This window comes from Callospermophilus lateralis, chromosome 14 (assembly GCF_048772815.1).
Source record: "Callospermophilus lateralis isolate mCalLat2 chromosome 14, mCalLat2.hap1, whole genome shotgun sequence".
Lineage (NCBI taxonomy): Eukaryota > Metazoa > Chordata > Mammalia > Rodentia > Sciuridae > Callospermophilus > Callospermophilus lateralis.
The window spans coordinates 19,572,049-19,583,952 of NC_135318.1; the positions used below are offsets into that span (position 1 = coordinate 19,572,049).

The 11,904-nt window shown below is 48.4% G+C and overlaps 1 protein-coding gene across 1 annotated transcript; it reads right to left on the minus strand.

Moving 5' to 3' along the window:
* Nucleotides 1–622: 622 nt before the first annotated feature.
* On the minus strand, nucleotides 623–10,654 carry Adgrf3 (adhesion G protein-coupled receptor F3). The gene is made up of 14 exons (XM_076833885.2): nucleotides 10,571–10,654; nucleotides 8,977–9,037; nucleotides 8,427–8,567; nucleotides 7,875–8,051; nucleotides 7,072–7,329; nucleotides 5,980–6,189; nucleotides 5,384–5,527; nucleotides 5,029–5,225; nucleotides 4,471–4,650; nucleotides 2,288–3,661; nucleotides 1,784–1,825; nucleotides 1,629–1,691; nucleotides 990–1,041; nucleotides 623–714 (listed from the first exon to the last, which is right to left on the minus strand). The coding sequence occupies exons 1-14, from the start codon at nucleotides 10,652–10,654 to the stop codon at nucleotides 623–625; spliced, it is 3,075 nt and encodes a 1,024-aa protein (XP_076690000.2).
* Between the last annotated feature and the right edge of the window lie 1,250 nt (nucleotides 10,655–11,904).

Consider the following 11,904-nt stretch of genomic DNA (forward strand, 5'->3'; position numbering starts at 1 on the left):
ATGCTTCTATCAGAGCTTACTTGTTACATGCATATGTCCCTGAAATTTATATTTTACATTGATGTTTTTTAAAGGTTAAAGAAAGGGGCCATTTAACTTCACCTTTTCCTAGACTTTAAAAAAACAAACAAAATTCTGTGCTTCTTCTCTAGTGTTTGGAAGATCAGCAGTTCCTGTCAATCAGTCATTCTTTCTTCATGACTATCAAAGAAATAATCAAAAAATAAATCAGTGCAAGTTAAATCCATTTTTATCCATTATATCTGTAACATGTCCTGTTGGTTAGTTAAAAGCTGGTGGAGACAGTTTTACTTGCAATTATTTTGAATTTTGACATCTTGATTATTTTTGCAAGCTTTTTTATTAGGTCACTAGGTGGCTTTAGCTAGTTTTTCATGCTATTTTTGCTTGGATGCCTTGGGTGAGAAGGTGAGCTATAAGAGAAATGAGTGTGACTAAGGGAAATCAAAGCCTGCTTTTCCCAAGGTCTGAGCTTAAAGGGGAGGGGTTCAGAGTATTGGGTCAGGGCCCCTTTGGTGGATTCAGGCAAATACCATGAACTTTCTCACAGGAACTTGGGTCTACATGCAGTCACCCTAGAACATCTGCCCTGTCAAAGAGCTCATCCTAAAGTTGGAGCCTGATGACAGGACACCTTGCCCAATCTCTGCAGCCTGCTTTCCCCTCTGGACATCAAGCCCACAATGGCATTTCCTTTAAGACAAGTATGTTTCAGGATAATTTAAAATTTGACAGTGTGAAAAGGAACTTTCAGAGAGAACTGCGTCGGGGTTGGTTGATGCTGTGCCTTCTCTCTGAGGCCCATCTATGAATGGCCACCCTGCGGGGAGGAGCCTGCTTTCCACCCTTCAGGCTGGGGTAGGTCTAGGAAGAGGAGCCTGCTGTCCAGAACTTTGCCAGGAGGCCCTTTGCTAAACCGGTCCTCATTCCACGCTGCTCTTACTGCTCTGAATGAAACTCATTCTTACCTGGCATTTCACTTCTTTTGCTTTGTTCCAAGATGTAGGTTTCATTTGTGGCCTAGGAAGAGATGGAAAAAGCCCAGTTGCAGGGCAGTCATTATGATAGTCCCTGCTCTGAAGTCTCCATTTTGACATTCTCCCCCTGGCTGGGCTGCAGTGTGATCCCAGGAACTTTACTGTCTGCTCCCTTGGTCCCGCGTGTACTGATTCTGTCTTTTCCATCATGGATCCACGTCATACTCGGGGAAACTGGGAATCTGATTCTGACTGCTTGACTGGCCTGCTCCCTCGGTGACTGGAGAACTGGAACCTAAAACCTGCTCATTCGATTTTTTTTTTTTTTAATGTACTGGGGATTGAAGTCAGGGGTGCTTAAACATGGAGCCACATCCCCAGCCCTTTTTATTGTTTTTATTTTGAGAAGGGTCTCACCTAGTCAGTGAGGGCCTCACTAAGTTGCTGAAGCTAGTCTCGAATTTGGAATCCTCATGCCTCAGCGTCCCACATGCCACTGGGATTACAGGCACGTGCCAGAGTGCCTGTCTTGAAACTTGCTCGTTCCAATAGCCATCCCCAATCTTCTCCCTGCTGCCAGCTGTGCCCATCTCCTTTGGGAAGGCTATGGCTTTGAATTGAGCAACTCACCAGGGAGATAGTGGGATTTGGAGGTTGGTTACTGCGAAAGCGTTTGCATAAAGCCTCTTGTACCTACAGGAGAGGTAAATACCCCAATTATTCCAGCCAAGTACTAGCTTTCTCTTCACAGCCAGTCATGAGGGGCGTTAGCTGGGCACACTCACCTTCTTATCTGTGAGACAACCAAACAATAAGATGAAGACACCCTGTGAGGAGGGATGCGGGGATAAGCTAGTCAAGAAGCGGGAATCCACCCAAGTCAGTTCACTCCTATCTTCCTTCAGCCTCTGTCCCCTTGTCTAATCCACATCCTGAAGATTCCCATCTTGATTTTCCTGTACCTTAGCACTGCTTAGTTCATGGGATCCATTTCAGCTGCTTTTCTTATGGTTATAAACGATATATGAAAAGATTGAGTGCTAACAATTGCCTGACTTCTCTAGCAAAATCAGATATTTTACAGATAAGAAAGCCATCACTCAGAGAGGTTATATTATTGGTCCAAAGTTGTCCAGCTACACAATGGAGGAACTGTGTTCTATACATAGCCTTCTTAAATTCCAAAACCTGTTTCTTCTGCTTTACCATGCTACTTCTATGAGAAGCAATTGGCCGTAACTTAAACCATCTAAAAGGACAATAAAATGCAACTACCCTCAACCACCTACCTGGAAACTGTTGAGAGCAGTGAAGATGTAATGAGGGACTGTGGAGACTTCCTCTAGCAGAGTGGCCAAGCCCAACCCCCAAGTGAGGCCAAAGATGGGTGTGAGAATGAGCAGGGCTTTGATCACCCCCAGAAGAGCTTGTCGCTTCTCTACTGGGGGCCCCTCCGACAGCGAAGGTCTCAACAACTTCAGCACAGCTGTGGCTAGTACCAGCCCATTGACACCCACGATGGCCAGTACTGGCCCCACGAAAGTGTAGAATGCCCCTCCCTTTCCATCTAACCAGCATTTCCCCTCCCTCAGGTATTGCCCTTGAGGCAGGTAAAGACCTAGAGTGACACTTGCAAACACCAGAGGGCACAGGTAGCCAAGGATCACCATCAGGGAGAGAACTCGGTGCTTGGACAACTGGTGGAAGACAAAAAGTAGCTGGTGGGCCAACACCAGGGCCTGTGCCAGCATCCAAAAAAAGGTGGCCAGGTAGAAAAAATGAGTCAGGAAGGTAGTAGCCAGGCAGAGTGGGCTGAGGTAACCAGGGGGAAGAAATGAGGCTCCCAGGAAGATGGTGTCCGCAGCCAGCAGGCAGATGACCATGTTGAGCAGGGCAGCATGGCGGAAGAAGGCGACTTTGTTCCGTACCACAACTCTCCACACCAGTCGGTACACACCCAAGCACACAAGCAGTGCCAGTATAGAACTCCCCAAGCCCACCTGACTCAGCAGGTCCAGGACAGGATTTTCTGAAACAGTTTGTCGGGACATGAGGATGGAGAAGGCAGTGAGGTGCTGGCAAATGCACCAAGTAGCAGGTCTAGCAATGGCGGCATCTGCCCGGCACCCTTCACCTGACCAGCCCCCTTCACCCCCAAAGAGTTTGTGGTCCCAGAAAACACAGTGCAGAAAGTCATCGGTGTCCCCAAAGTCCATTATGACCTCTGCCTGGGTGAAAGTCTGGCCACCTGCCATGATGGAGATGACGAGCACCAGACCAGCAGTGGCATAGAAGGAGTCCCCCAGCCCTTGTCCATAGTTTGAGGGTAGAAGGTGATCCAGTTTCTGTAGTACCAGACTAGTAATACTGATGTTGGTTCCATTATGAACCAGAGGAGCCAGTGAGTGACTGGGAATCTCTGCCCACACCGGGGGCTGAGTGGGGAAGGAGATTCGGTACTGAGGAAGTGTGGATTCGAATAATTGACTCTGCAGCAGCACATTGGATGAGTTGAAGGAGAAGGGCTGATCCTCTGGGGACAGGCTGCGAACTAGAGTCTCCACAGCCAGCAAGAAGTGTGAACCCTCCGTGGGCTTCTGGGCCTGGGTCCACAGAGAGCTGATGTTCATGTCTAGGATGTTGTCTGTGGTGGTCAGGAGATCCTGTGGCATCCAACAGAGAGGTGAACCTGATCTCCTAGAGCCCATACTGCTGAGGCAGTGGCACTGGAACATATGGACCCCACCCCTACCCTTCCTAGTCCAGGACAAGATCTAGGATGGAGACAGAAGGGGACGAGAATGCAGGCCTGTGAAGGAGGCCTTGTGTGGGATGTGTGGGTGGTGTTCAGCCAGCTACCTGGGCATTTTGAAGCATGTGTTCTCCTGACACCTCTCCTTTCTTCTCCATCGCTTGGGGCTACCCAGATCCTAAGAGGGCCCCTTTATAATTCCTTGACTCTTCTAATGCTGCAAAGCTAGGGGTGGTGGCCAGTGGCAGAAGGCACAATGTTTTGAAATCAAGGGCCACATGCATGTCTGTGCACCCACATATGCTAGTGCTTCCAGGCTTGAAGGATGTGTGATGTCACTACCCTCGTTATTATTTTGGTTGCAGCTTATGGACTGTCATCTGATGCCCCTACTGAGAGCTGATGTAGGTGGGGTCAGCAAAGCCAAGTGTGTTTGAGTGTCTCCAAGTAGGCATTGTGTGGGTGCTTCTGTGTGAGAGATCCATGGGTCTGTGTGTGTGTGTGTGTACGCCTCCGTACTCCTGTCTCCACACCCCTCCCTGCCTTCAAGCCTCCCACATGTTCCCAGCATCAGGCCTTCTTCACACTCCATGACCTTGGAGATGATGTCCCAGAGGAAAGGAAGGGGAGTGGACACCTGGACTCCAGGTGTCTGTTGGACTCTAGTCTCTGCCTATGGTGAAAAGTCACCACCCTGCCACTGTGGCTCAGAGATCTCACCTCCAGGGCACTGCGATCAAGTTGCATTCTGTCCTCTGCCACCACCTCAGACAGTGATTTCACGGTGCTCAGCAATGCTACTAAGTCAGAGGGTGAGCTTGCCACCCCCACCCGCCTTTGCAGCTGTGCCAGGATCTGTGGCACCTCCTCAGCAGGCCTGCCCTGGCCTGCCTGCAGCAACTGAGACAGACAGACAGTGGGAAGGGGGTGGCGGGATAATCCTCACAGGGCAGGGGCCACCTCCTCCTCCTGCCCAGCTCCTTGTCCCTCCATCTCCACACCCCATCCCAGGGGAGTAGGAGGCTGATGGGGCAGTAAGTGAGCAATGATTCGTATATTAGGGGACAGAAAATTGATGGGACCATGGTTCAAGAACATTATCCCACCCCTGGGCAGAGAGTTGGCCCCTTGAGCCCCGCTACCTACTTCCTGACTCTGCTAGGTCTCCAGGTGAGAGAAGCTGAATAACCTGTGGGTGACCTCAGGAAAAGGATACTAAAGCCAGGTCCTGAGGGAGGGGTGAGTTGTGGTTTGGAGACATGTGCATAGCAGCTTTACCTTGGCTTTAATACACAAGGCCAGGATCCCCAAGTCTGTGCAGTCAGTCTGAACGGGCCCCCAGATGCCATCAGGCCTGCAGGGCCTCTTCACGACACCCATCTTATTCATGGGACATGGGGCCTCTGCCACGTGGCCAGCCTTGGTTACATTCCAGGCAACAACAGAGAAGTTCTCGGGGCAGGTAGTATCTCCATCTAAAGAATGATGATCAGAGGCCTTGGCAATCAGTCAAGCCTGAGTTTTTTTTCTTGGACAGAAACTTGGGCAGGCTTTGAAGCCTGGCCCAGCCGGCCAGGGCTGAGAAGTGTCAAGGAAGAAGAAGAGGAAGTAGCTGAAGAGAAATTTTGCTTACCCTGGATGATGGTGACAGGGACAGGAAACCTGAGAGGATCCAGGTCCTGGCTCTGCAGGACACAAGTGTAGGTGGTGTCAGCGGCTGGGCAGCGCTGAATAGCCAGCACAAGACACTGAGAGCCTGAGGTGGTGAGTAAGGAGGCTGAGGCTGAGGAGATGAGAGAAGGGAGCCATTGCTGGCTGCAACAGGCCAGAACCCAGCAGGCCCAGACACACTCTTTTAGTTTTCTTAGTAATTTCAGAAGTAGGTGAAATAGGGAAGGAGAGTGGAGTGGCATGTGGGCATTGAACTACTGAGGGCAGAACTCAGGTTTTGCTGAAGGGTACCCTGGGGATCTCTAACTAGCTCCAGGGCTAGCTTCACAGTTTTCTCATTGGTATAATAGGTCTATTTCAAGAATTAAAAGAGATGGTGTGGATGAAGCATTTTGCAAAAAAGTTATCTATACATGTGGTTGTGTTATATCAGTGCAACTGGGATGGGGTGAAAACATTGTTGGATTTAGATCCCCAACTTTCAGCCTGAGCTGCAGCCTGGAGGAGAGAAGCTGCCTGCTGTCACCCCTGATCCCAATAGCCATCCCCTTTCCCTACCTTGACTGCCCTCCTCAGGGCTCCAGGCAGCAGTGTAGGCCAGGTGTGTCCTGGGGATGCAGCAGCTCAGCTGGAAGCCAGAGGAGGTGGCACAGGAGATGGACAGCTTCTCTGGAATTCGAGCCACTTCTTTCTGCTGCAAAGGCACCCTCACCACGTGGCGCAGCTCCCACCTGAATCCCTGGGCCTCGAAGCAGCTCATGTACTCACCTGCAGACACATCTTCTGCATCTTGGGGTTCCCTTGGGCCCTCCTATGCCCCAGAATTTCTTTTGCTACCCCAAGCCACAGTCCAGGCCCACTTGATTGCTCCCCTCCTTTGCTCACCTCTCAGAGCTTAGCCCTAGCCAGAAAGGTCCTAGGATGATTCTTTTGGAAGGCACTCCCTGCCCCCAAAGAAGGATTTGTAGGAGGAAGAAGAGATTTGTAGAAGAGTCTCCTGACACTTTTTTCTTACCAGTGGCCATTAACTCTAAGGTGAGCCTCTTTTTCCACAGTACATGTCCTTCTTGTGCCACCCCCCGCCATTTAGCATCTAAACAATCACTGGTGTGTTCTCAGCTGAAGGAAACCATATTTTCAGCATTCTTTGCATTATAAATTTCTTTTGCTAATAAAAGTGTTTTTATGAAAAATCACTATATTTTCCAAAACAAACATAATTAGAAGAGTGACAATATTTCATATTTTTCTAAATCACATTAATGTCTTGCTAAAGGGAAGCCAGCTGCTTCTGCATGTGAGCTCTGTGATATCACTGCACCCCTGGGAGATGCCACTCCTGAGGGAGTGAAAAAGAGGCACCGACATCTTCTTACACTAGGACAACCATTGTGACTTGATAAACCCCTGAAAGGCTCCCAGAAATCCTAAGATCACATGGAAAGAACTGCCCAGTTTTTAGAATTTTCCATGTTCTAATGGGTCCCTTAGCATTTGTTTTCCCTGAATAAATGAATGGAAAGACAAAAAGGATAAGGAAAAAGTGAAAAGAAAAGAAGGTACTGAAGAATAGGAGAGTTAGGTGAAAGGAAGAAAAGAAAAAATGAGGAGGAAGAAGAAAAGGGAAAGAAAAAGAGAGATGAGGGCTACCTGCCCAATACTGGGACATGTGGCTGATGCTGAGGACAACCTGGCCCTGGCTGGAGGTCAGGGACACCTGTGTTCCTTTCTGCAGGAGGATGGGTGTGGGCTTCCCTGGGCGCCTCAAGAACCATGTCAGGTTGGTGGCCTCCTGGCTTATGCGGAGAGTCAGGTTCAGTGTGTCACCAGGCATCTGCAGATGGGAGTTCAGTCTCAGGTTCCCAGGCACTGTAGGGAGGCAGGAGACAGGAGAGCCCTGGAGGGTGACTCATGACCCTTTTGCAATTGCAGGATCATTCCTGATCCATATTCTAAGCCCATTCCTCCACAATCCCTCCCTGCCTATCATTTCTCTTGTCCCTGGATAGGCATCTGAGTGTGGCTGCTGCAATTAAAGACCTTCCTGAAGCTGCTAGAGTCATTTCTTGGCCTGTTAGGCTAAAACGTAATGTCATCTAGCCCTTTGTCCATATGACTCTGGGGCCCCGTTCATTGGTCTCATATTCATGGTAGCTATCTTTTTTTTTTTTTTTTTTTTTTTTTTTGCCAACTCAGACAAGCAGCTGGACCTGGGCAAGCTGGCAGAAAATATAGGTTCAGAAAGTAGAAGAGGGATTGCTAGGGACAGGGAAAGGGGGAGGGTGGAGGTGGAAGACAGGTAGATGGAATTGACTGATTCATGATACATGCATATGTCACAGTAAATTCCATTAATCTTTATAATAAAGAAATATAGGTTCAGAGAAGAAAAATATACAGAAAGCACATTTTTATTTATGGCTATTAGTTTCTAAGTTCCCAACCCTCCTTACCAGGTGGCAGCAACTGGCAGTAGCCGGGGACAGGATGGCTGAAGACAAGACAGCCACAAGGCTGGTGGCTTTGGTGCTGGGGGTGGCAGAGAAGGTTATGGGAGCAGACACTGGCATTCCACTGGTACCCAGAGAGGCAAGAGCAGTGGCTGTACCCCGTGTGGTTGACATTACACTCTGTGACAGAGAGAAGGGGAGTAAGAGGTGGGCAGGGAGAAAGCCAGGCAGCAGCCCCAGAAACCCCCTGACACCTCAGAGGCTGTGCTGGACAAGGGCATCAGGGCATCGGGGCATCAGGGTGAGGTTGGTGAAGTCTGGGCCTACCCTGTCTGCCCCTTAGGCCCTCCGCCCAAGTTAGAAGACAGGATTGTGAACAGGAGGAAGGGGTCTGTCTGGTGGGGCGGTAAAGAAGGAGCTAGGCTGGGGAGAAAGGTCAGGCAGCACCCAGGAAACAGGGAGGGGCTCAAGCATCTCAGGCCTGCTGGTGGTGGGAGGGGAGGCCTGGGAAGTCCGAGTTCCATTCATTCTGAGCTGCCTTCCAGCAACTGCCACCTGTCGTGAGGCTGAGGCCAATGAGAGTTTTCAGGGAAGAGGAAGCTGAGGCAGGGAGGAGAGTCAGGTTTCTGGAGAACATTGGTGGCCAGGTCTTGTCTGAAAATTCCAGATGCACATAGGCTGAGACCAGGACCGATTCTACAGGAGAGGAGGAACAGTTGGAGAGCAGAGGCAGCAAGGCCCCAAGCCCCATTTTGCCTCCCATATCCATCTGGCCATTTCCAGAGAAGTGGAACATGGAGCTGATTCCTCCCACCCCCTTGGCCTGTAGGATGGCAATGACCCCTGCCCCTAGCCACAGTCCATTCTACATAGTTTCATGTCCATTCTCCCAGCAACCCTACTGCATAGACAAGGCTCCCAAAGATGCATGAGTTTCTAAGGACCTTAGGCCTAAGCACATTGATGTGGGGGGTCTGACTGACTCACCCAGAGTGTCCTCTCTCCCCTGCCCCTTCCTGTGTCCCCTCCCTGGTCTTTTATTTCTACCTCCCTCCCTGCTCCCATTTTCTCCTTCCGTTCCTCTTCTTGTTGTCCCTCTACTCACCCCCTGCTCCAGTTTCTTGGTCCAGTTGCTGCCCAGATTCCCCTCCAGCCTGACCCTGTTCCTGGAACAGAGGGGAGACCTCTGAGGGAAGTCTGAGCCCAGGTTCCTCCTGAGGCCACCTCAGGAGGGGGTCTGGCTAGCCTGTCCTCTCTGAAGCTCCTCCCCATCTTCTTCTTCTTTGTAGATGGACACAATACCTTTATTTTATTTGTATATTTTGTGTGGTGCCTCACACATGCTAGGCTAGTGCTCTGTCACTGAGCCACAACCCCAGCCCCCAACCCCCAACCCCCAAAGCTCTTCTTTTTGGTGGGAATCAAATGTACCCATGGGGAGGGGAAAGCAGTCTTCCAGTAAGGAATGCAGGAATCCAGCCCCAGGGACCCCACCAGAGCCTGTCGTCCCACCTGAAGCCAGGAACCAGGCACGCCCGGGAGTCAACATGCTTTGCTTAGCTCCTTCCTGAACTGACCTGGGCCTCTAGGCTAATTAAAATGTCTGGGACTAGAGCTGCAGCAGGAAGGCTGGGAGAGCTGGCAGGGGCCCAGGGATTTAGAGACCTTATTCTTTCCACAGGATTTGACCCAAGGATGAGGAAGAGGCAGCTCCTCCCTTAACCCCAGTTTCTCACAAATTAATTCATCAATTCCTTCCTCTCTTAAAATTGCATGTGCAGGGGTTGGGGATGTGACTCAAGCGGTAGTGCGCTTGCCTGGCATGTGCAGGGCGCTGGGTTAGACCCTCAGCACCACATAAAAATAAAATAAAGATGGGTCCACCGAAAACTAAAAAATAAATATTAAAAAATTCTCTCTCTCTCTCTCTTTAAAAAAAAATTGCATGTGCATATCTATATCCATATCCACAGATATGGATATAGATAAGCTATAGTTAGATTTAGAATTGATCAAGACATAGATTTATATATAGTGAAATATATAAATCACTATAGATTTATATAGTGAAAGATACAGATATGGATTTAGGTTTGGAGATACAGTTTTAGAAAGATAGATATGGATATGTCAATATCTTGCTGGGGTAGTGGTGGATGCCTATAATCCCAGCCATTCAGGAAGCTGAGGCAAGGGGCTCACAAGTTCAAAGCCAACCTCGGCAACTCAGCGAGGCCTTATACAACTGAGACCCTGTCTCTAAATAAAATACAAAAAAGGGCTGAGGTTGTGGCTCAGTGGTTAAGCACCCCTGGGTTCAATCCCTGGTAACAAAAAATAATGATAATAAATATCAATATTTGGCAGGGAGAAAATAGATTGAAAAGGCTCTGCTGAGCTTCCTTGGATTTGCTCCATCCAGATCCCAAGTCTGGAAAGTTTCTCTTTCCTTTTCATTTTCAAATTGCCAGCATGACTGGAAAAGTCAATTGCAGCAGGTGTCGGAGCTCACAGGGACTCATGTAAAGAAACAACAGTTATCCCCATACTTTGGACACTAGGACAAACACTTCTAGATCCCAGAACAAACCCTTTCCTTCACCTGTCCTTTCAGCCCTTACCTTGCTGTCTCTCACAACTCAGGCCCCTTTTGTGACCTCTGCAGACCTTCCCAGGGTCCCCACCCCAGATGTACTTACAGGCTGGAATGCTGGGGCAACCAGTGACCCCAGCAGGGCAAGAGGCATAACCAGGAGCAGCCAGGGGGCAGCTGGACAGGCCATGGCTCAGTGGAGCAGTCCCTAAGAGCCCTCCCGCTGCTGCATGATGCAAATTTCTTCACAGGCAGTGCACAGATGGGATGGGAGGGAAGAGAGGAAGGGAGCCAGGGCTGAATTTACAGAGGAAGTGCCACAGCCCATGCCTGCTTAAATGGGCACTGAGGCCACTGGGAGACCAGGTGCCCCTCTGAGAGTGGTCTGCCCATGATTCCCCTAGGGAGCACAAGATCTGGGGTCCTAGGTCATAATCAGTGATGGGTCTGTAAACCAGATTGAGTCATGTTCCCAAGGATCTGGGAAATCTAGATTGTTCTGGAACCCCTCCAGGAAGCTGGATCATTGATCAAAGAGACAAGGTTAGAAAAGAAATCAAATCAAAACAAAACAAAAATAATTTCTGCTGATTGTTATTCTAAGATACCATCCAGATAGTTTAGAGTCTTATTTCTTTGTTTTCTGGATTTTCATTTTTTTTCCTTTCAGTACTGCACTCCATTGAACCCAGAGATGCTTTACTACTGAGCTACATCTCTGGCCCTTTTTATTTTTACTTTTGAGATAGGGTCTCACTAAGTTGCCCAGGTGGACCTTAAATTTGTGGTCCTCCTCTTCCTGCCTCAGCCTCCCAAACTGCTGGGATTATAGGCCTACGCCATCATGCGTGACTTTTTGGCACAATGGTACAGGCCTGTAATCCCAGAAATTTGGGAGGCTGAAGCAGAAGATTCATAAGTTCAAGACCATCCTGGGCAACTTTAGGGAGACCCTGTCTCAAAGTAAAAAATAAAAAGGGCTGGGGATGTAGCTCAGTGGTATAAAGTGTGTTTAATCCCCAGTACTGCAAATAGATAAATGAATAAATAATAGAGTGTGTATTTTTATGAATATGTAACAATAAATTCCACTAATATGCATGATTATAATGCACCAATACACTTTTATTTTATGTAAAAAATAAAAATAAAATACATTTTTCCTTTCAAAATGAAAAGGGCTGGGGTATTAGCTCAATGATAGAGAGCCTCTGGGTTCAATTCTCTGTACCACAAAACACAAACCCAAAAACTTAGGAGATAAAAAGAAAATAAATTTGGCTTGCCTAAAATATTTTAAATTTAGCATGAAAGGAATAATTTTTAACATAAGATAGAACATAAACAAAAGATGGAAATAGGTGTTTATTGAAAAAGAAATACAAATAGTTTGATCAATACATAAAAGACCTCCAACTTAATTCAACAGAAATGCAAATA

Coding starts and splice junctions, on each gene's coding strand:
- Adgrf3 (XM_076833885.2), bottom strand. CDS start 10,654: ATGGCCTGTCCAGCTGCCCCCTGGCTGCTCCTGGTTATGCCTCTTGCC. Junction 4,651..5,028: donor CCTTGTGTATTAAAGCCAAG/GTAAAGCTGCTA, acceptor TGTCTGTCTCAG/TTGCTGCAGGCAGGCCAGGG. Junction 3,662..4,470: donor TTGATCGCAGTGCCCTGGAG/GTGAGATCTCTG, acceptor TGGATGCCACAG/GATCTCCTGACCACCACAGA.